The sequence below is a fragment of the Corythoichthys intestinalis genome, chromosome 10 (genome assembly GCF_030265065.1).
Source record: "Corythoichthys intestinalis isolate RoL2023-P3 chromosome 10, ASM3026506v1, whole genome shotgun sequence".
In the NCBI taxonomy this organism is placed as follows: domain Eukaryota; kingdom Metazoa; phylum Chordata; class Actinopteri; order Syngnathiformes; family Syngnathidae; genus Corythoichthys; species Corythoichthys intestinalis.
In genome coordinates, this window is record NC_080404.1 from 36,564,506 (window position 1) to 36,586,653 (window position 22,148).

The 22,148-nt window shown below is 36.5% G+C and overlaps 1 protein-coding gene and 1 long non-coding RNA gene across 2 annotated transcripts; both read right to left on the bottom strand.

Moving 5' to 3' along the window:
• Positions 1–2,507: 2,507 nt before the first annotated feature.
• Positions 2,508–4,888, bottom strand: LOC130923498 (uncharacterized). Its single transcript, XR_009064709.1, has 5 exons — positions 4,707–4,888; positions 4,253–4,354; positions 3,694–3,795; positions 3,104–3,205; positions 2,508–2,609 (listed from the first exon to the last, which is right to left on the bottom strand). It is a non-coding gene; the product is annotated as an uncharacterized LOC130923498 (long non-coding RNA).
• Positions 4,889–4,899: 11 nt separating this feature from the next.
• On the bottom strand, positions 4,900–7,298 carry LOC130923497 (N-lysine methyltransferase KMT5A-like). Its single transcript, XM_057849267.1, has 3 exons — positions 6,594–7,298; positions 5,733–5,841; positions 4,900–5,160 (listed from the first exon to the last, which is right to left on the bottom strand). Exons 1-3 carry the CDS (start codon positions 6,624–6,626, stop codon positions 4,994–4,996), a joined length of 309 nt encoding a protein of 102 aa, XP_057705250.1. The 5' UTR covers positions 6,627–7,298; the 3' UTR covers positions 4,900–4,993.
• Positions 7,299–22,148: the final 14,850 nt, after the last annotated feature.

The following is a 22,148-nucleotide window of genomic DNA, read 5'->3' on the forward strand; positions in this document are numbered from 1 at the left end:
TTGGCTGCTTTACACATCCACATGACTATATAAAGGAATTTAGTGCCCAGCCTCACAAATGCTGTGCAGTAGATGGAAAAAATGACCTGAAAAGTGATGGAGATGAAAGTACCTGTTGAGTGTTGTTTGGACAAGTCACAGTCTCCATCTGATTCATACTCATGTAGGGATGAGAGGTCTGTGAATCCAAATCACAGTCCTTGCAGGCGGCAATTCGCAACACATTTAGTGAATCATCATTGTAGAATACTATATGAAAAAACAAAAGTCAATATGAAGTCAAATTAAGCAAAAACATCCGTTTCTAATGGCCAACCCACGTCCTCACACATTTCAGTAAAAATAATCGGGCTTTGTGGGGACATTTATTCACACAAACTTTAAATTTCTCATGGGGACCAGACTAGCAGCAATATAATTTTCATAGATATCACCCAAACATTTTTACACCCATTCAGATTATGGTGTGAACGTGTAATGTGGGGACATCGTGAATGTCTACAACAAAGTGATAAACAACCAAAATTATATTCACTATGATCAGTTAAATCAGTCTAAAATATTCTCGTAACATTAATCTACTGAATACAATTAATGAAGCGTGCTCCTTTACCTATCCACATGATTCTATCATGGAATTTAGTGCCCATCATCACAAAGTAAGTGATTTAGAGGGAAAAAAATAACCGCAAATGTGATGGAGGTGAGAGTACCTGTTGAGTGTTGTTTGGACAAGTAGAGATCTCCGTCTGATCCATATCCATGGAAGGAGTAGAGGTCTCTGAAGCCAAGGCACTGTCATTAATGGTGGTCATCTGCAACACATTTAGTAAATCATCATTGTAGAATATGATATGACAAAACAAAAGTCAATATGAAGTCAAATTAAGCATAAACATCCGTTTCCATGGCCAACCCACGTCCTCACACATTTCAGTAAAAATAATCGGGCTTTGTGGGGACATTTATTCACACAAACTTTAATTTTTTCATGGGGACCAGACCAGCAGCAATCTAATTTTCCAAGATATCACCCAAACATTTTTACACCCATTCTGATTATGGTGTGAACGTGTAATGTGGGGACATCGTAAATGTCTACAACAAAGTGATAAATAACCAAAATTATATTCACTATGACCAATTAAATGAGTCTAAAATATTCTTGTAACATTAATCTACTGAATGCAATTAATGAAGTGTGCTCCTTTACCTATCCACATGATTCTATCATGGAATTTAGTGCCCATCATCACAAAGGAATGATTTAGAGGGAAAAAAATAACCGCAAATGTGATGGAGGTGAGAGTACCTGTTCAGTGTTGTTTGGACAAGTAGAGATCTCAGTCTGATCCATACTCATGGAAGGATGAGACATCTCTGAAGCCGACGCACTGTCATTAATGGTGGTCATCTGCAACACATTTAGTAAATCATCATTGTAGAATCTGATATGACAAAACAAAAGTCAATATGAAGTCAAATCAAGAATAAACATCCGTTTCCATGGCCAACCCACGTCCTCACACATTTCATTAAAAATAATCAGGCTTTGTGGGGACATTTATTCACACAAACAAATTTTTTCATGGGGACCAGACTAGCAGCAATCTAATTTTCCAAGATATCACCCAAACATTTTTACACCCATTCAGATTATGGAGTGAACGTGTAATGTGGGGACATCGTAAATGTCTACAACAAAGTGATAAATAACCAAAATTATATTCACTATGATCAATTAAATGAGTCTAAAATATTCTCGTAACATTAATCTACTGAATGCAATTAATGAAGTGTGCTCCTTTACCTATCCACATGATTCTATCATGGAATTTAGTGCCCATCACAAAGGAAGTGATTTAGAGGGAAAAAAATAACTGCAAATGTGATGGAGGTGAGAGTACCTGTTCAGTGTTGTTTGGACAAGTAGAGATCTCAGTCTGATCCATACTCATGGAAGGATGAGACGTCTCTGAAGCCGACGCACTGTCATTAATGGTGGTCATCTGCAACACATTTAGTAAATCATCATTGTAGAATCTGATATGACAAAACAAAAGTCAATATGAAGTCAAATCAAGCATAAACATCCGTTTCCATGGCCAACCCACGTCCTCACACATTTCAGTAAAAATAATCGGGCTTTGTGGGGACATTTATTCACACAAACTTTAATTTTTTCATGGGGACCAGACCAGCAGCAATCTAATTTTCCAAGATATCACCCAAACATTTTTACACCCATTCAGATTATGGTGTGAACGTGTAATGTGGGGACATCGTAAATGTCTACAACAAAGTGATAAATAACCAAAATTATATTCACTATGCTCAATTAAATGAGTCTAAAATATTCCCGTAACATTAATCTACTGAATGCAATTAATGAAGTGTGCTCCTTTACCTATCCAAATGATTCTATCATGGAATTTAGTGCCCATCATCACAAAGGAAGTGATTTAGAGGGAAAAAAATAACCGCAAATGTGATGGAGGTGAGAGTACCTGTTCAGTGTTGTTTGGACAAGTAGAGATCTCAGTCTGATCCATACTCATGGAAGGATGAGACGTCTCTGAAGCCGACGCACTGTCATTAATGGTGGTCATCTGCAACACATTTAGTAAATCATCATTGTAGAATCTGATATGACAAAACAAAAGTCAATATGAAGTCAAATTAAGCATAAACATCCATTTCTAATGGCCAACCCACGTCCTCACACATTTCAGTAAAAATAATCGGGCTTTGTGGGGACATTTATTCACACAAACTTCAATTTTTTAATGGGGACCAGCAGCAATCTAAATTTCCTAGATATCACCCAAGCATTTTTACACCCATTCAGATTATAGCGTGAAAATGTAATGTGGGGACATCGTAAATGTCTACAACAAAGTGATAAATAACCAAAATTATAGTCACTATGATCAATTAAATCAGTCCAAAAGATTCTCGTAACATTAATCTACTGAATACAATTAATGAAGTGTGCTCCTTTACCTATCCACATGATTCTATCATGAAATTTAGTGCCCATTATCACAAAGGAAGTGATTTAGAGGGAAAAAAATAACCGCAAATGTGATGTAGGTGAGAGTACCTGTTAAGTGTTGTTTGGACAAGTAGAGATCTCAGTCTGATCCATACTCATGGAAGGATGAGAGGTCTCTGAAGCCGAGGCACTGTCATTAATGGTGGTCATCTGCAACACATTTAGTAAATCATCATTGTAGAATCTGATATGACAAAACAGAAGTCAATATGAAGTCAAATTAAGCATAAACATCCGTTTCTAATGGCCAACCCACGTCCTCACACATTTCAGTAAAAATAATCGGGCTTTGTGGGGACATTTATTCACACAAACTTTAATTTTTTCATGGGGACCAGACCATCAGCAATCTAATTTTCCAAGATATCACCCAAACATTTTTACACCCTTTCAAATTATGGTGTGAACGTGTAATGTGGGGACATCGTAAATGTCTAGAACAAAGTGATAGGTAACCAAAATAATATTCACAAGGGTCAATAAAAATTAGCTTAAAATATTTTTTTTATATTAACTGAATGCAATCCATGAAATATGCTCTTTCAGTCTTACTTTGTAATGGAATTTAGTTCCCAGCATCATATGGGCTGTGCTGTAGATGGAAAACATGACCTGAAAAGTGATGGAGATGAAAGTACCTGTTGTGTATTGTTTGGAACAGCAGCAATCTCTAACTGATCAACGGTCATGGAGGGATGAGAGGTCTCTAAAGCCAAATCACAGTCCTCAAAGGCGGCCATCTGCAACACATTTAGAGAATCATAACTGTAGAATATGATAAAAGAAACCAAAAGTCATTCCCAAGCAAACATCATTGTAAACAACCCTTTCTACCTGCCAACCACCGTCCTCTTACATCTTTCGTAAACCAAACGGAACTTTGTGTGGATATTTATTTACACAAACTTTCATTTCTCATGGAGACGGGACCAGTAGCGGTATGATTTCCGAAGATATCACACAAACATTTTTACTCCCTTTCACATTATGGCGTGATTGTGTAATGTGGGGCACCGTCAGCGTCCACAATACATTGAAAAATAAAATAATAATCACTATGTGATATTAAATTAGTTTAAAATATTCTCATAACATTAACCTTCCAAACGCATTACATAAATTTGGCTGCTGTACGTATCCTCAGGACTGAATCACGAGATAGACAAATAACTCAAAAAGTGATTGATATAAAAGTACCTGTTGAGAGTTGTTTTGACATGCAACATTCTCCATCTGATCCATAATCATGGAGGAATAAGAGGTCTCTATTCCCAAATCACTCTCCTTAATGCCGTTCATCTGCAACACATTTAGTAAATCATCATTGTATAATGATTTTACAAACCAATCTTAGTTGAATTTTTCTTTTATCCCAGACAATTGATTTAGGTTGTTTTATTTGCCTGACATGTTTTGACTTTTGTCAACAACAACAATTGTCTGGGATAAAAGAAAAGTGTAGGAAAAAAATGAACTTAATACAACAAATGTCAATCTATAGTCCAATTCAGAGTCAAGATTCTTTTCTACATGCCAATCTCCTTCCTTACACATATTTCAGTCAAAACAGATGGCACGGGTATGTAGGTAGGTAGGTAAAAATTACTTTAGTTTTGTATTACAGAGCAATTCTGTGTTCCATCTCACATACTTGTGTTCTCCATGGACAGTCATTAACTCCATAATCATAATTTATTTCTTCTCCTTCTTGAATGTCTTCCACAGCAAACAAACAGAGGTGTGGCTTTCCTTCCACATCAATCCTTTTAATTTTACAGTTTGGCCGTCTGTGTTCATCATTTACCAACCTCCCAAATGATTCATCATCTCTTGAAGCATCAATGTTTGAAAAAAGATGAGGAAAAGAAAATAATCAGATGATAATACCTTTCAGGGTATTCTAATTTGTGTAATTCTGTTCAGAATATAATTTAAGCCTTACCACCATGTTTTTCCTCTCCACTTAAATGCAAACATAAATGCAGCACATGATGGGTGGTAAACTCTTCTTCTGCACTGATATTCTGAATCATTTATCAGATCACCCCTATATTCTGCAACAAATTGACCTCTGCTGATTGCAGCTTTTGCAAAAACACCACGTCCTGCAGACAGAGGGAACACTTTTTTTTTTTTTTTTTTTAACAACACATTTACAAAAAACAAAACAGACTCATCATTAATTTCCAAATGGTATCAAATCTCTCAGATATCAATAAATAAAAATAAAATTTCATATATTCCGTAACGAAAAAAGAACCCATATTATTTCTAGACATTATTTGAATTACTCAGGTTCCAATTGTTTAATTCTTCAGAGTCAGAGTAGTTTTGTTTGTCAAAGGATTATTAAGTTAATTTAAAACTAAGTTTTTGCTTTGATTTCTGAACACTGTATCCCTTAACTCCCTTCATGTAGCGGTACAACAAATGGTCGCCTACAGTTAGAATTGCTTTGCTGGTGCTTTAATTTTTTATCTTTACAAAAAGTGCCACACATATTCCTGCCATTTTTTTTTTAAATTATCAATGATGGTTAATATTTATTGCAGCTCTACTAGTGTCTAATGTCACCTCAGATTTTGGTTGGTTTTTGATGCCCATGTGGTAATAATTGTACGTTTTGTGTATCATATAGTTTTTGTAATCACAACAAATCACACAGACCACATCTTACCTTTAACTGCATCAATGTACTTGATGCACAATTTGTCTGTCTTGTCAGTCTTTGAGGTAACATGACAAATGGCATCCTGAAGGGGGCTGACCCTTTTTGGCATTTCAAACTGAACACATAAAAAAGTATTTTCATTACATTCAGTAAGATTTTTCTATAATATGACATCAAACATAATAATAATATATATATATATGTATATATATATACAAATGCAGTAAGCTATACAGCATATGTATTAGAATATCTCTGTTCCATCACACCTCATTCCAATGTTTATTCTGGCTTACTTGATTGATTTGAGGGGAAAAAACCCAAATGCAGCAACATAGAAATAAATGTAACATCTGATGGGTATTTGTGTAAAAGTACATGACTAATCTGTGAACCAAAGCAAAAATGGGAAATCTGGAAAGATTTTCTATGGGCAGAAACATATGCCTTTTTTAATTATTTTTTTTTAAATCATTGCCTTTCTCAGAACCAAAGTGGAATACTAACTTTTTTCACTTAAATATAACACTCTGGTTATGCATTCCACAAAAATAAATTCCATGTTTGACTCATTTCTTAAGTTAATCCATACTTCTACACATTTTTCACCCAATAAATTGCTAACATACTGTTACAAATATTTATGCTTAAGATTTAGCCCTATAATTTAAATAAAACTCTTCATCCAGAGCAAAAATATTCTTAAATCCCATTATGATACAAAGTAGTACTAAGCTTAAAACATTACTCAGTTAGAGCTACAGTGTGATTAACTAAAAAGAGCAAACTTAAGGAAATTTGCGCAATTAGAGCTATAATTAGCTAGCAACAGCAAACTTAATTGTTCAAGCATACAAAACAGCTTACCTTAGGTTTTATTTTTGCTTCTTTGGCTGGCATGTTTACTAGCTCTTGCTAGCGTCTTCTGATGAGTCTAATTGAAGATTGCTTTCTACCTGTTTGACTCCATCGTTGTAAAAATCACCACATATTGGGGACAAGGGAGTGGGCGGGATTATGCAAATATGTGTGTGAAGCAGTGAATGCAATGAAATATATAACTAGATAATACATAATAGAAAACTTATTTGTTCATGCAAACAAATTAGCATTTTTTGTGTTACATTTACTTCATCTTCTTCTGCTGGCATGTTGACTAGCTCTTTCTAGTGTCTTCTGATGATTCTAATTAAAGATGACTTTCTGCCTGTTCTGATCCATTGATGTAAAAATCCTTACATGTGGGGACCAGGAAGTGGGTGGGATTATGTAAATGTGTGTGTAGAGCAGTGCAGTCGCAGTGAGTGCCATAGCAGTGAAAACTATGTAGGGGGGGCTACTGAGCATTGTCTACACACATACGTTGATCAAAAATCATGCTTTTTGGGCCAAGGCTAAAAATTTCACAGGCACATATAGACCACCTGCTTTATCGAATTTTACAGTTTGACTCATGGGGACCAGCTTTTTGGTCCCCATACCGCAACTGGTCCCCATGACGTGACTGTGTATACAGATTTTTGTCCCCATAAAACATGGAAACCAGTGCACACACACACACACACACACACACACACACACACACACACCAGCATATAGTATCTAAAATAGTTTAGAATATATAAAAATAGTTTCATGGATATAAACTTTACGCCGGACTCCAATTAGGTGCGCTGTGCGTGTGCTTGGAAGCCATGTTGCAAGTGACGTTACTTACGTCACCAAGTGATGTCACCCACGTCAGTACGGAGCATGTGCAGAAAGAACGCAACCAGACACCATTTCGCTTCCCTGTTTACATGATATAATTTTACTTCTAATCGGTTTGGGAAAAGGAATATTCCACCCCTGTGAATCGGAATGAAATTCCATTCGGTTTGGGCCTGTTCATTCCGAATGAGGTGTTTATATGGAACACATTTATTCGGTTTGAACATCTAAACCGACTGTAATTGGAATATTTGGCTCCATGTAAACGTGGCATATGACAGATTTTCATATATGTTCAATATGAGTCGGTATTTGAGCTCGTGCCAAACTTGCTGTAGCATGTCTTCGGTAACAAGTTTCCAGTGCAGCTGTAATTCTCTGTTTTGTTGTTTAGTTGATGCCTTCTTTGCAAAATTTGTGAAGAAGGCACGCTGCACTGTCTTCGGTGACTGAGTCCGAGCATACTCTAACACGCAAAATGCCTTTTCTTTTGAAGTGAACGGCATTTCTTAACCTGAAAAGATAGAAATGCCAAACGTTAAACACAAAAACTTTGAGGTAATTCCAATGAAAATTGTCAAAATTATTGGCCTACGAAATGGGGTCAAGGGCACTCATGTAACTTACTGGCTGCTATTGAAGGCGTTAAATGTCCAATCCATTTTGACTGAAAGGAGTGCCATCAATGCCATGCAGTTAGTTAAATATCATGAAAAAAGAATCTACAGTACGGACCAAAAGTTTGGACACAACTTCTCATTTGTGTGTTTTCTTTATTTTCATGACTATTTACATTGTAAATGATCACTGACGGAAATAAAACTATGAATGAACTCGTGTGGAATTATGTACTTTGCAAAAAAAGGTGAAATAACTAAAAACATGTACAGTGTATCACAAAAGTGAGTACACCCCTCGCATTTCTGCAGATATTTAAGTATATCTTTTCATGGGACAACACTGACAAAATGACACTTTGACACAAAGAAAAGTAGTCTGTGTGCAGCTTATATAATAGAGTTAATTTACTTCCCCCCCAAAATAACTCAAAATATTGCCATTAATTTATAAACCCCTGGCAAAAAAAGTTAGTACACCCCTATAAAAACGTACATCCCTAAATGTCCAAATTAAGTACTGCTGGTCATTTTCACTCCAAAATGTCATATGACTCGTTACAGGAATGCTGTCAGCATTGCTGCAGAAATTGAAGAGGTGGAGGGTCAGCCTGTTAGTGCTCAGACCATATGCCGCACTCTACATCAAATTGGTGTGCATGGCTGTCACCCCAGGAGGTAGCCTCTTCTGAAGACGGTACACAAGAAAGCTGAAGTTTGCTGAAGACATGTCAACAAAGCACATGGATTACTGGACCATGTCCTATGGTCTGATGAGACGGGCAGGCTTTCTATCATTGTGTCAAAGCGTCATTTTGTCAGTGTTGTGCCTTGAAAAGATATACTTAAATATCTGCAGAAATCCGAGGGGTGTATTCACTTTTGTGATACACTGTATAATATTCTAGTATCTTCAAAGTAGCCATCCTTTGCTCTGATTACTGTTTAGCACACTCTTGCCATTCTCTTGATGGGATTCAAGAGGGAGTCATCTAAAATGGTTTTTGACTTCACAGGTATGCCTTTTTAGGGTTAATTAGTGGAATTAATTGCTTCATCAGTGGGGTTGGGATCTTCATTTGTCTTGCATTGAATGAGGTGTGTCAAAACCTGTACCCTGTACTGTGTGTTGGAGTGTTACTTGGGTCTGTAACCAGTTCATATTTCAGTTTTTATTCGTTTGTTGTATTGGCCCGAATATAAGACTGTGTTCTTTGCATTGAAATAAGACTGAAAAAGTGGGGGTCCTCTCATATTCGCGGTCTAGACGTTATACCCATTCACGGCGCTAGATGGCGCCAGATATCATTGAAGCGATGTTCTGTCATGACAGATCTCAGCTACTCTCAAGTTTAACCAGTTTGCATTATTTTATTGCAATGTTTTTCCTTATTCAGATTTGTTTCAAGACTACGGTTACAGTTAGACTTCACTTTGATGGTTAATGCAGTTATTGCAATTTTGTTGTTTTATCACAATAGATTGGTTTATTTGCATATCAAAAACCAGAAGCCATTCATTTACGAATGTGATTGCACTTTAGTTTACATATTTAAATGTTTAGATATTAAGATTTGAATGAGACAAAATAACATGCTTTTTCTCTCAAACATATTTTTATAATCATTTGTTTCAGATGTACTGTAATTATTTTCTGTATAATAATTAACTTGGTGTTCAAAAAGTCTTTTTTCAAACTTGAGTCTTGAAAAAGAGGGGGTCGTCTTATAATCAGGGCCGTCTTATATTTGGGCAGATACAGTATTAATTTAGCTTTTATTGTAATAATATATAAATAAATTTATAATTATATACAAGATAATGTAAGAAATACAATGATGAATCATATATATTTTTTAAAGCTAGTATGAAAAAAAGACTCACTTGCCCTTTAAAGCAGTGATCGCCAACCGCCAGGGACTGGTACTGATCTGTGGCGCATTTGCTACCCCCTGCAGAAATAATAAATAATTTGTTTAACGACCGCAATCTTACCTGTGCTTCTTGACAGTTCGATATGCATGTCTACTCTATTGACTAATCTGAGTAGAGATTTGTGTACATCGCCCTCTAGTGTTTAGCCGCCAATACTGGGGTGTTTTTAACACCAGCCCAACGTCATTCAATGTAAACAGCAGCGTAGCTATGTGCTGCAGGCAGTGACGTCTTTGGACAGCTTTTTTTATGGAGAAAAGGCCACCTTCTGAACCAGGAGAGGAGCCCACAACCAAGTTCATTCTGGATAATATGTGGCTAAAAGCTAGCAAAAAAGGCTACAAAAGCAAATTCACTGAGCATCAAACCTCATGGCGAACTGTATTGCAAAAGCCACGAAACCTTTCATGTTTGGATAAGAGATCATTATGCCTGCGACCAAGGATATTTGGTATCAAGTTTTAGGCGAGCCCACTGTCAAAAGAGGTTGATTCAGTGTATGGTGAGTTACATTTTTCACTGCACTTAATGTTCGTTTTTATCCCCGTCGTGTTATTTCATATTTACTGGAGTTTTCTGCCACACATTGCCAGTCCATGAAAAAAAATGCCCACATCACATTGGTTCGTGATGCAAAAAAGGTTGGGGACCACTGCTATAAAGTATTGAAGGTCTTAAGTGTCAACTTTTGAATAGCTTTCCATTGTAATGACCGCTGTTCCTTGAATGGGTTAAAAAAAAAAAAAAGTGTTTGTGTGTATGGGGGTGGGCATGCGTGTGTGCGTATGTGGAGGGGGGCTGATTTGGACTTTTCGTTAATTACTAAGATTTTATAAAATTTTCCAATATTGTTGCACATGAGCCTATTTGTGGCCCTTAAAATAATTACATAAACCCAAAAATAATCCCACGCTTTTGCACAGATGTGGGCACATTCACACTTTCAATTAGGGTCTTCGGGGGGTGTTGATAGTTTCTATTACTGCAACATGATAGTCTATGCATGTTGATTAAAAATTTAATAAATCCCCAGCAAATGCCTGGATACCAAAGACACCAACAACCCACAGCACCCACGCTGTGTTTATTTGAAATCGCTGTAGTTTGTCATTCTTATTCATGTCATCTTTTTTTAACTCATCACTTGAACATTCACTGATTTCTGTAATTTGGATAAACGCTGACCTCCTCAGGACGTTAGCAGTACTGCAGAATTGTCAGTAATCTTCAAGTCATAGCTTCCAACGACAAATGTCAATTGAAAAATCCTATATTTACTATGTACATTGTATATGTATAATCTATCGACAGAATCTTGATTACATTGATTAAATATTGGCATATAGTAAAAAGCTAAAATCTACTCATAATCAAGAGGTTAACTGTCACTGACTGGTTCTTGAATTCTTTTCAATCTTGTAGGTTGGCTTTATTGTATTACTTTCTTCATCTAAATGTTTTCTATTGTAAAAACATTAGATCAAGCTGCATTTTCAGCAATGCTATTCATACATGATGTCCACTGTTAGTAAAACCATCCTGTCAGTATTTCATTTATTTTTTTGACAGTTTACATTGCAGATAACAAATTTGCAGGTTGATGAATCACACTATAGTAGGTGGTCGTGGCTTTAGGTGTGTGCATGATAATGTGCAATCAACTTTTTTGAGGCATATTTAACAAGTGATATGATTCATCAAATGACATTGTAGAGACACAGGGATGATCAGTTTTGCATTATTATCTGGGTTGTATAGTTTAGTTATAATAATTTGCTATAACATGACAAGGAATGTGCTTTGGGTCCAGATTGGCTGGATTGGGATATAAGTGACAAGTTAACAGCTGCTTCATTCCTTCTGCTTTACGCATGTGACCCTGTCGTCATAAACATTTTACGCAATGTTATGTAATTTTATATTATGTGCTCTGTATGCTGAGAAAAGTCAGCGTATGTTTTGCACAACTTGGAGGTTCAAGCGAGGTCTTACGTTGGCACATCACACATACACAGCAGCGGCAATTGGACTTCAAGGGGGTGGGAATCGAGGCAGCCAATCACAGCAAAAATTCTGCACCCCACCTCCTGTGCAGCCATTGGGGGCCATTCTTATTGTGCTATAGTGAAGCCAATCAAAAGAACACGTAAAGTTCATTTCACTGATAACATTGGTGACTTTGGTGGGCTTCCAAGTTATTTCTACACATTTTATTACCAGAGGAAGTCATGTAGTGGGAATGAATGCATGTTATTTTTGCAATTAAATGAACATTTTTGCAAGTGTCGTTCTATTTCCAGTTTTTAACCCCTTCGGGGACAGTGGTGACTGAAAGTTGACACTAAAGACCTTTAACCTTTAGAGGGCAAGTGACTATTTCTGGTCATTTAAAAAAAAAAAAAAAAAAGCGTTAAATATATTACCCCAAAAAATAACAATTACTGTATTATTAATCATTATTCCATGTTGTATATTGTTTCATAATTAAAATAAATTGTATTTATTAATACAATGGTAAGAGAAATGAAATTTATAAAATTTAAATGACTAAAATAATAAGGTTGATTAAAAAAAAAAAAAAGTTCATTGTATGTCATTGGGAGAAGCCAAAGAAAATAATTTAATTCGCCCCTCCCAATCAAAATACACTGTACGTCTAACACTGTCAATCGCAGTCAATGAGTTAAAAAATAAGTGCCCTGTAATCATTTGATGATGTGATGAAATGTTATGAAATGATTTAGGTATTTAGGCAACTATGCTAACAGGCTAGCAACTTAATTTGTGTGTAAATAGCATTTTTTAAAAAATGATAAAATGTTGTAAAAATTCAAACCCGTCTAGTTCAAATAGATTGGATGTCCATCGGCGTCAATAGTGCTTAAATTTCAAATACTTTTTTGTTTTTTGCTTAAATTCAAATCAGACTTTGGACATTTAGAAAAAGCAACATGTGTTTTTTTTTTTTTTTTTTAAATTTGGGGGGGGGGGGGGATTTTTTTGTTCTGAAACGTAATACTGCACCGTGATTTCTGGTCATCTTGAATATGGACGTTGGACTGGTGATGTACCGTTGAATCAGGAAAAGTACTGAGTGCAACATTAGACTACAATTGGAAATAAAATTAGATTTAGCACAGTATTCAACTGAGATTAAATATCGCATGTCTTGATTCAAAAATGAGAAAAAGGGAGTAGGCGCTCTTTAGTTCCTATTGGCCGACTTAACCTAAATAAAAAATATTTTTTTGCGTCGAAGTGAAGAGAAAAAAGGTTCATTGCTCCAAAGAAATCGACCCACTGGGTTACATGATAAGCACTTTTTTTTTCTCTATAAAAGGTCCTTGAACCTTTGAAAAGGAAAAACAAATAACTTTTATGGCCCATACGACTTTATCTGATAGTTTGCGTTCAAGTCAAAATTGCCCCAAGACAGTGCAAGCCTAACCCTCAAAGAGGTGTTCAGAGTGAGGTCACTGCGACACATTTGGATGTTTGAACAATTGCACAAACACTGCTGGATCAAGTTTGTTAGATTTCATTATTTGGATTATGTAATAGAGATAGACCAATTATCGGCACCGATATTTGCAAATTTGACGTATATCGGTATCGGCCTTTTTTTTTTGTTTTGTTTTGTTTTATCTGACCGACGGGTATGAAAAAAATCCATTAAAAACTGGGTTATTTCAGTTCAGATGCAGCTGCGCCTCTCTCCTGTCTGCTGAAATAAATGCCCAAGTATAAAATTTTCTTTTTATTAGTCAAATACTGTTAAATAAATATGCCCAATTTTGATTAAATGTATTTTTTTCAATTACTTTTTTTCTATATATATATTTCATGCCAAAAGAGGTATTTTTTTTTGTTTGTTTTTTAAATCTGAATTTTAAACATTGCGAAAATTTTGGAGAACTGTCCCTTTTTGTCCTGTTCATTTTTGTATAATGGAAAATATTTCACTTGTTATACTGTATTTTTTTATGTGTGTATATGTACAGTGCCCTCCATAATTATTGGCACCCCTGGTTAAGATGTGTTTTTTAGCTTCTAATATTTTTTTTTTTTTTAATTCAAATAATATGGGACCTTGATGGGAAAAAAAGAGAAAAATCCAACCTTCAATACAAGTGCATTTATTCAGTGGGGAAAAAAATCCCACATAAAGAAATAATTATTTGACATCAAATAATGTGTGTCACAATTATTAGCACCCCTGGTGTTAATACTTTGTACAACCCCCTTTTGCCAACAAAACAAGGTCTGGGGACTGAGATGGCCATGGGAGGAGCTTGATTTTGTGTCTGGTGAACCATTTCTCTGTAGATTAGGCCATATGTTTAAGGTCATTGGCTTGCTGAAAGACCCAATGACGACCCATCTTCAGCTTTCGGGCAGAGGGCAACAGATTTTGATTTAAAATGTCCTGGTATTTCAAAGCATTCATGATTCCATGCACCCTAACAAGGTTCCCAGGGCCTTTTGGAAGCGAAACAGCCCCACAGCATCACTGACCCACCCCCATACTTCACAGTGGGTATGAGGTGCTTTTCAGCATGCGCATCCTTTGTGGCACGCCAGACCCACTTAGAGTGTTTGTTGCAAAAAGCTCAATCTTGGCCTTATCTGACCAAAGCACACGGTCCCAGTTGAAGCCCCAATACTGCTTGGCGAACTCCAGACGTTTGCGCTTATGATTGTGACTGAGGAAAGGTTTTCTCTGTGCATGCCTCCCAAACAGCTTGTTGGCGTGTAGACAGCACCTCATACCCACTGTTTATTTGTATGTATTAGAAGCTAAAAAACACATCTTAACCAGGGGTGCCAATGATTATGGAGGGCACTGTGTGTATATATATATATCTATATATATATTTATATATATAAATATTTATTTATATGGGGGAAACAGAGGTTGCGCTAGACTTTTTCGTTGTCTGTCATTTTGACTGACAGTGTCATAAAAATCCGGTCATAATCTATTTTTACCCGTCACTTACATTTTTAAAATGATAATAATGACATATTCAATAGTATTAAGTTTTCATTCATTTTTAATGAATATTCTGTCCGAACAAGCTTAACAAGAGGCAAACAGACAGCGGAGTGCACCAATCAGCGACGGGCAGACGTGCCGTTAGCAAAGCGACGAGGGCAGGACGTGGGACTTGCGCGCGGAAGTAAACGAGGAGAGCGGAGTTTATTCAACATGGCTAGCGCGAGACAGACTGTTGTCAATGACTCGTGTCGATGTGTTTTAGCTCATTTAAAACTGAATTTACCGCGGATTGGAATATATTCTCGGCTCTCCCGTTCGCCATCCGTGTTCTTGTAGAGACGACTTTCGGTGCGCAGGAGTGACGTTGCTCGTGAAGAACACGTCACGCAAATAAACAAATCTGATTTGTCGATTGATTTTGTACCTACTCGAGAGGCCGTTAATGGGCTGGGTCCCAGACTTTTCTCTCAGTGTTTGAAAGATACAGGGAGAACAGTCTGGCCGTGCCAGGCAAACACTCAGTTGCCTTGTCATTTTTCCGAGTAAGGCCAACGACGTCATGCATCAAGAGAGACAATAGCCAATTAATATGCTCACTCGCCACCCTGTGGTCTGGGGTGTGAATTGCAACCTGTCAAAATGACGGATGGACTTCAATTTTTTCCGTCACCGTTTTAAAAAACCGGTCAACGACGGAAAATATTCGGTTAACGCGACCCCTGGGGGGAAAACACTCAGGTGACTTGAAGTTCTGCTTTGAGACCCCCAATTTGGCCAAATTTCAAAACTGTGCTATATACATGTGTGATACATCATTTGAAAGCTTAAAATTTCAATTTTCTAGGGGGAGAAACAATTTGAACAGGAGGGCATTTAAAAAAATGCAAAATAAAAAAAAATTAAACAGCAAAACCCTAACGAGATATTATCTCACCTTACCTCTTTTTGACCCAAAAACTCCATGTAGCATGTATCACGGAGTGTCAAGACACAGCTGTGAATGGCCACAGTCGGATTTTGGGGGGATTTTATGGGTGAAACATGGTAATATAACAAGGGTCGCGATGCAGAAATCACAGACATCAAGGAGTAGTCGAGATTTCCTTTTTCATATATTTCCCCTTTAAATTTTTTTTTTCTTCCAATTTTTCTTTGTTTGGATCGATTATTTATCATCTAACGAATCGGGGAAAATGCGACAGTAACAAAAAAAATACAATTAAGCGATAGTCATGAGGTAGATATCCATGACTTATTTACAGACACCAATTTTTTTCATTGTGACGTAATTTGTTTAAAAGTTTAAAATATGCAAGTGAATAATTCGTCGTTTCAATTTTTTTTAATATATATAATATCTATATAAAATATTAGACATTCATTAATGAATCTAAGCTAAAAATGACACACATTTTGAATAATAAATATAATTACTTACCTTCTTTTTATGGCTGGGATGAAACACAAGTGGTTGCGCAACATCTGTAAATGGGGGTTTCCAGGGTAAAACTGACAAATTAAAAATAGTTCGGGGCTTAATGTGCCATGAATCTGCTATGGCAGCATATTGACATATTGTTCTATCTAACGCAAAAGCTCTTTTGGCTTAAAATACAGCAGTTTATTTTAAAGAAGGGTGCAAGAGCAGAAACTGCTTTTTCAGCCTTGTCTGTTTTTTATATATATTTTTATATATAGCATTATATATAGCATATAGGATTTTGTTTATTTTTATAAATAGTTTTATATATTATATATACATTTGTTGTTGTTGCAGAAATTAAGTATTTTTGGAAAATAAATTACAATTTTTTAAAATACTTTTGCATTTTACGAAATATTAAAGTTTTTTTTTCTTTTGTTCAGCCCTATTTTGATTTTTTTGCCCCTTTTTGTACAGTCATAGAGATAATTAACTCCCACTTACCAATCGAAATTTTGATTCACATACAACCGTCATATATGAGTAACCCGTTTGGAGTTAGTGTGAACGTTTGCCAGTTTAATGTTTGCAAATGCTGTTTTAAGGCAACACAAAGGTCGGCGGGCTTTATCATTTCGCTCCGCGTCCCCCGCGAGAGGCCCGACGGCCACCCGGGCTCCATGCATCAGCCTTCGCTTTGGACTTTCAACTGGACAGAGTTGCACTCATAAAGCCGTCCACGCCTCACCCATTTGCCCACCTAAACGCAAATATAATTAGCCAGGAAACGCTTATCGGGAAGACACTTGGCATCAAATATGAATATTTGTTCTTTCCAGGGGCAAGAAATCATTTCGATAACTAGTCAAATGGCAGTAGTGCCTTGTAACCTGTTGCAGCCAATCTACTGTATTTAAAAGTAAATATATCAGTATCTTTATTAGTCCATTGGTTACCTCATTTAAAGCCATAAAATATTATAAAAAGGACATTGTTAAAATGGAACATTAAATTAACGGACTGCATAGTGAACAGTGCAGGTGTGCCTAATATTATGACCGGCGAGGCTATCAGCAATGCAGTATTTATTGGAAAAGTAGGACAGTGGTTAGATAGGACTTATCTTGAAGCAGAACCAGAACGAGCTTGTCAGGAAAAAGAAAAATAAGCTCATTGGTGGTCAGTCATTAACAAACAGCTTGGCCGCACTTTTTTTTTCCCTTCATCGCCATCCAAGACAAATAAGAGGCGGATCGCCTGTTGTGCTTTCAACGGGTTCCGTTCGGTTCCGCTCGAGTCTTCTCTGGTTCAATCCGGTTCCTGTTTAACGCGGTCACATAACGGTATCGCCCAAGCTTTTGCAAAGAGTAAAGAGGCAAATAGAGAGACTTTCAGCGCACGTAAAAAAGTCAATGGAAACTGGAATTTAAAGATGGGTGGGTAAAATACTTACACCCACCGTAGTTTGTGTGAAGAGGACCTGTAGTAAAGTGTATTAGACCCTGCCATTGACAAAGGTACTCATCCCTGCATCTAAATTTGTAAATAGGTTATTACTCACTTATGCATTTTCAATATATATTTTTGTCCTCCCAAATTTAGTAATACATTTATAGTTCATGTGCAGTTCAGGGTGTACCCCGCCTACTGTCCATAGTTAGCTGTGATATGCTCCATCACCACCACGACCCTCGTGAGAATAATCAGTCCATAAGATGAATGAATTCAGCGTAAACTATACACTAAATATTCATTTTTTTGCTCAAATTTAGTAGAGAGTCAATACATCATATTTGTTTTAATTATGGGAATGATTCAACTTTGTCAAAGATATTAGTCCTTTTTTTTTTTTTTTTTTTTTTGTCGCTGAAACTTTGGTGCCAGTCTGTTCTCGATTCACGCCATTTCAGTGTTTAGACCGCAGGTCTTAATGCACAAATCCGATTTTTTCGTGTTTTTCCGACTCAAGTGAGGCATTAACTTGAAGATCTGAACGAGACAAGTCGCATAGAGGTGGGCCATTTCAAATCCGATCTGCGTCACTTTCGGAAACGGTTTAAATCTGACCTGGGCCACATTTTTCCAGAATGTGGCAGCGGTCTGAACTGTCAAGTCTCCCAAATCGGAATTCATGAAGCAATTACAGCAAAGAACGAGAGCGGCAGGCAGGACTGCAGCGATGGAGCTGTTTATTAGCTTTAGCGCCTAGCTTGAACTCTGCTTTTACGCAGGAATCGGGCTTGACCACAGTCATAAAAAAATAAAATGAAGAAAATGATTTTTTTAGAAAATTAATTTTCTTTCTGTGCGCCAAATAAGTAATATTTCAGTACTGCTTCCATGGCTGGATCGGGCAAACTGAAACAGTGCGTGCATGCGTTCTGTCAATCCATATAGACTTTGAATATAAAACTAAACTGGGATTATTAATGTCAGTTATTTGTGTCCTCTTTTTGGAAATCAAAATATGATGACGTGACGGAGTGGACTGGAGTGACATACAGCCAGCATGTGTAGTCATTTGTTTTGAATCTTCTACGCTTGTGGGTCAGTTTGATCAGCACATGTCCAACAGTGAATTAGTGCGCATGTGTAATACTTGAACAGGCTCAATGGACAGAGACTGTCTGAAGTGGCACGTCCAAAAACAGATATGACAAAAAAAAAAAATCGGAATTGTGCATTAAAACCTGCAGCATGAACCTAGCCTTAGTCTTTTGGACAAAATACTTATTAGTCTTATTCATATTTTAGTTATTTCAAAATGTGTTCGCCTTCGTCTAATTTTAGTCAACAAAAACTCAGACAAATTTCGTCTAGTTGTAGTCGGCAATTCTCAAAATGTTTTCATCTATAAACTTGGGACTAAAAAGTTTTAGTCCCTGAATTAATAAATAAATAAAATAAAAGGTTTCCAACAATTTCGGATGAACATTGACAGACGAGCACATAACTAGAGTCTACAAGGGCATCAACATCTTCATGATGATAATACACACTCAGCCGGAAAACAGCACATTATTTGCAATTAATTAAATTCACCTGAGTTCCAAGAGTTTAAGAAGACACTTACAGAGTCGCCGCACTAAATGCTAATGCTAATGTGAACGCTATGCTAATGCTACAAGTATAGTATAGTGTGTGATGATCACTCAGCAACGACCTATAAAGACTGAAGCAACATGGCATTGCCAAGATAAGAAAGAAAAAACTTACCAAGCAGCACTTGACACGTTTCTCAAAAGGTGCCTGGAATGGGCACAGGGGTGGGGGGAAAGGAGGGAGGCAGCACGTCACATGAGTGACACAACCAAACACTGCTAAGATGCGTGCTAACTACACATTCGATTAGAAAATTTCACACATTGTGAAATTATGACGGAAACTATGGTGAATTTTCATCTCGTTCTCGTCTCGTCTCATCAGACGACAACTGTCATCCATCTCGTTATGTTTTAGTCCCCCAAGACACGTTTTTAGCTCGTCATTGTCGTGAAAAAAAATTTGTTGACTAAATATTTTCGTTATCGGCATCGTTGACGAAAACAACATTGCTCCGTTCCAACTCCAAAATGTGCCGAAAATTCAAACTATGCGAGGCTGTTTTTATTAGCCCAAAAGTTCACAGTTCCCCACAAAACTTGCGTTTTGCCCCCCCCCCCCCAAAAAAAAAACCCTCCATTCATTGCCAATAACACAACCTAACACAATGATATTACTAATTCAATTCTAATCGTCTCTGATTAAAGTGCACATTCATTCATATTGACTTTCAACAAGGACCCAACAAAAATCTCCATTTGTGGGCTTACAAAAAAAAAAAAATCTACAGGAATACACCCAGAAATGCCTCAGAATCAACAGGAAGGTCATCTTGGATGTCAATTTTCAAGAAATATTGATAGATGTTTGGATTTTGACCACTTTTGAAATGACTTTTTTTGTCTTTCATTCAAAGATAATTATCTAATTTATGAAATTAACGTTTATAACTAGATCTCGTTCTTGGAATAAAAGTTTTATAGTAGATCTCACTAAAATCTAAATCGTTATATTTGGTAGCAAACACAGTTTCTCCTTCTTTGTTGCTGTGTGCACTAACTAGTGATTAAAGCGCACATTAAAGCTTGTTTTTGAATATTACTCCAGGATGAGCACACTGACAGTGAGGAAATGATCTTGAGTGTGTGTGTGGAGAGCAGAAGACAGCCCCAGGCTGCGTGTGGATGGAAGCAAACGTGGAAAAACAGGTGAGTGTCTACTCCAAACTCAATTATTGCCTTCATGTAATGTAATGGACCATGGACTGCACACCACTCAGGGAAAAAAAAAACAGTAATATATAGATATATTTTTTTTTGCTCTTCTTGTCTTTTATAACATACCTTGAACCATTTATGTTTGGGGGCAACTGTCAAAAAGAGAAACTACCACTAGTTTAATAATAGTATAATGAAATCATGATAACATCATCTGCATCAATAAATCAATCAATGACAAAATGAAATGCGTAAGATTACAATTTTAAGTATTTTACCCCCCGCTTTCTGTTTTTTGTACAATAGTTCTAAAATTGTTCAAAAATCCTCTCAGGTAAAAAGTAAACCGTTAAAAACGGTAAATAAAATACTCAAGCTTTAAACTACATTCAAAAAAATTAATGTTGTGAATCAACCGTTAAAGTTTTTAAAATTGCTCCCGTTATTCCATAATTTCCCTTCTGTTTACTTTCGACGTGAAGGTTTTAAAACAGTTTCATCATTTAAAGATAGATTCAAGTCAAGATTTTGCCGATTTGGGGTTGTTGTTTTTTTTTTGTTTTGTTTTTTTGTCGATAAAAAGTAATTAGGTTCGCTACAACAGCCTTCTAGAGAAGTCTACTGCTTTAAGATGGCGTCTGTTTACTAGCATGGGAAAGTCTGTCATTTCGCTTCTAGTTCTTGGTGTATGATCTAACACGGCCGTCGTCTGTCATTTTACATCTAGTTCTAGATATGTGATCTCTACCATAGCCGTATGTTTGTAGCAACTAGCAACTGGGCGCTGTTTGTAGCGGCTGATGGCCGCAGTCAGGTATTTTTTTTTTTTTTTTTTTAATCTAGCGGCATGAGTTGAACATGATATTTACTCTCGGTCCGTTCCTCATTGCGTCCTGAAGAACGCGCTGTGTTTTACTTCCGCTTCACCTGGTATAATTCAATAATCGGAATTTGGATGTTTGTGAATCGTTCTCGAATCTTCCACGGCCGAATTGCGAGTAATCCAAGAATCGGAAATTTCGCACGCCTCTGCTATACGATATTGATATATGATTAATCCATAATGAAAATAACATTTGGAAATATCAATCAATCCACTAAAAAAACAAAAATCTAATTGCGTTTAAAAATAAATAAATAAATAAATTACAAAGATGAAGCCAAAGCAAACAAAAACCTTTCAGTTTAACCATTTCATGTTTAAAAAACAACATTTTTTTTAATATTTAAAAATTATCTTATAAAATTTAAAATGCATTTATTCCTTATTATTATGCGTACCAAAGACTTTCAATCCATTTGATGATCCAAAATGAATTAACGCTCTATTGCCGTCAATGGCACTGAAAGAGACTAGCCCTTAAAGACCTGCAACATGAAGCAATTATCAGAGAATCCCAGAATTTGAAAAATAAGGTTCAGGAGTTTCACCTCCTCCAGCCATCGTGTAGCACAGCTGACTTACTGACACTGAGCAAC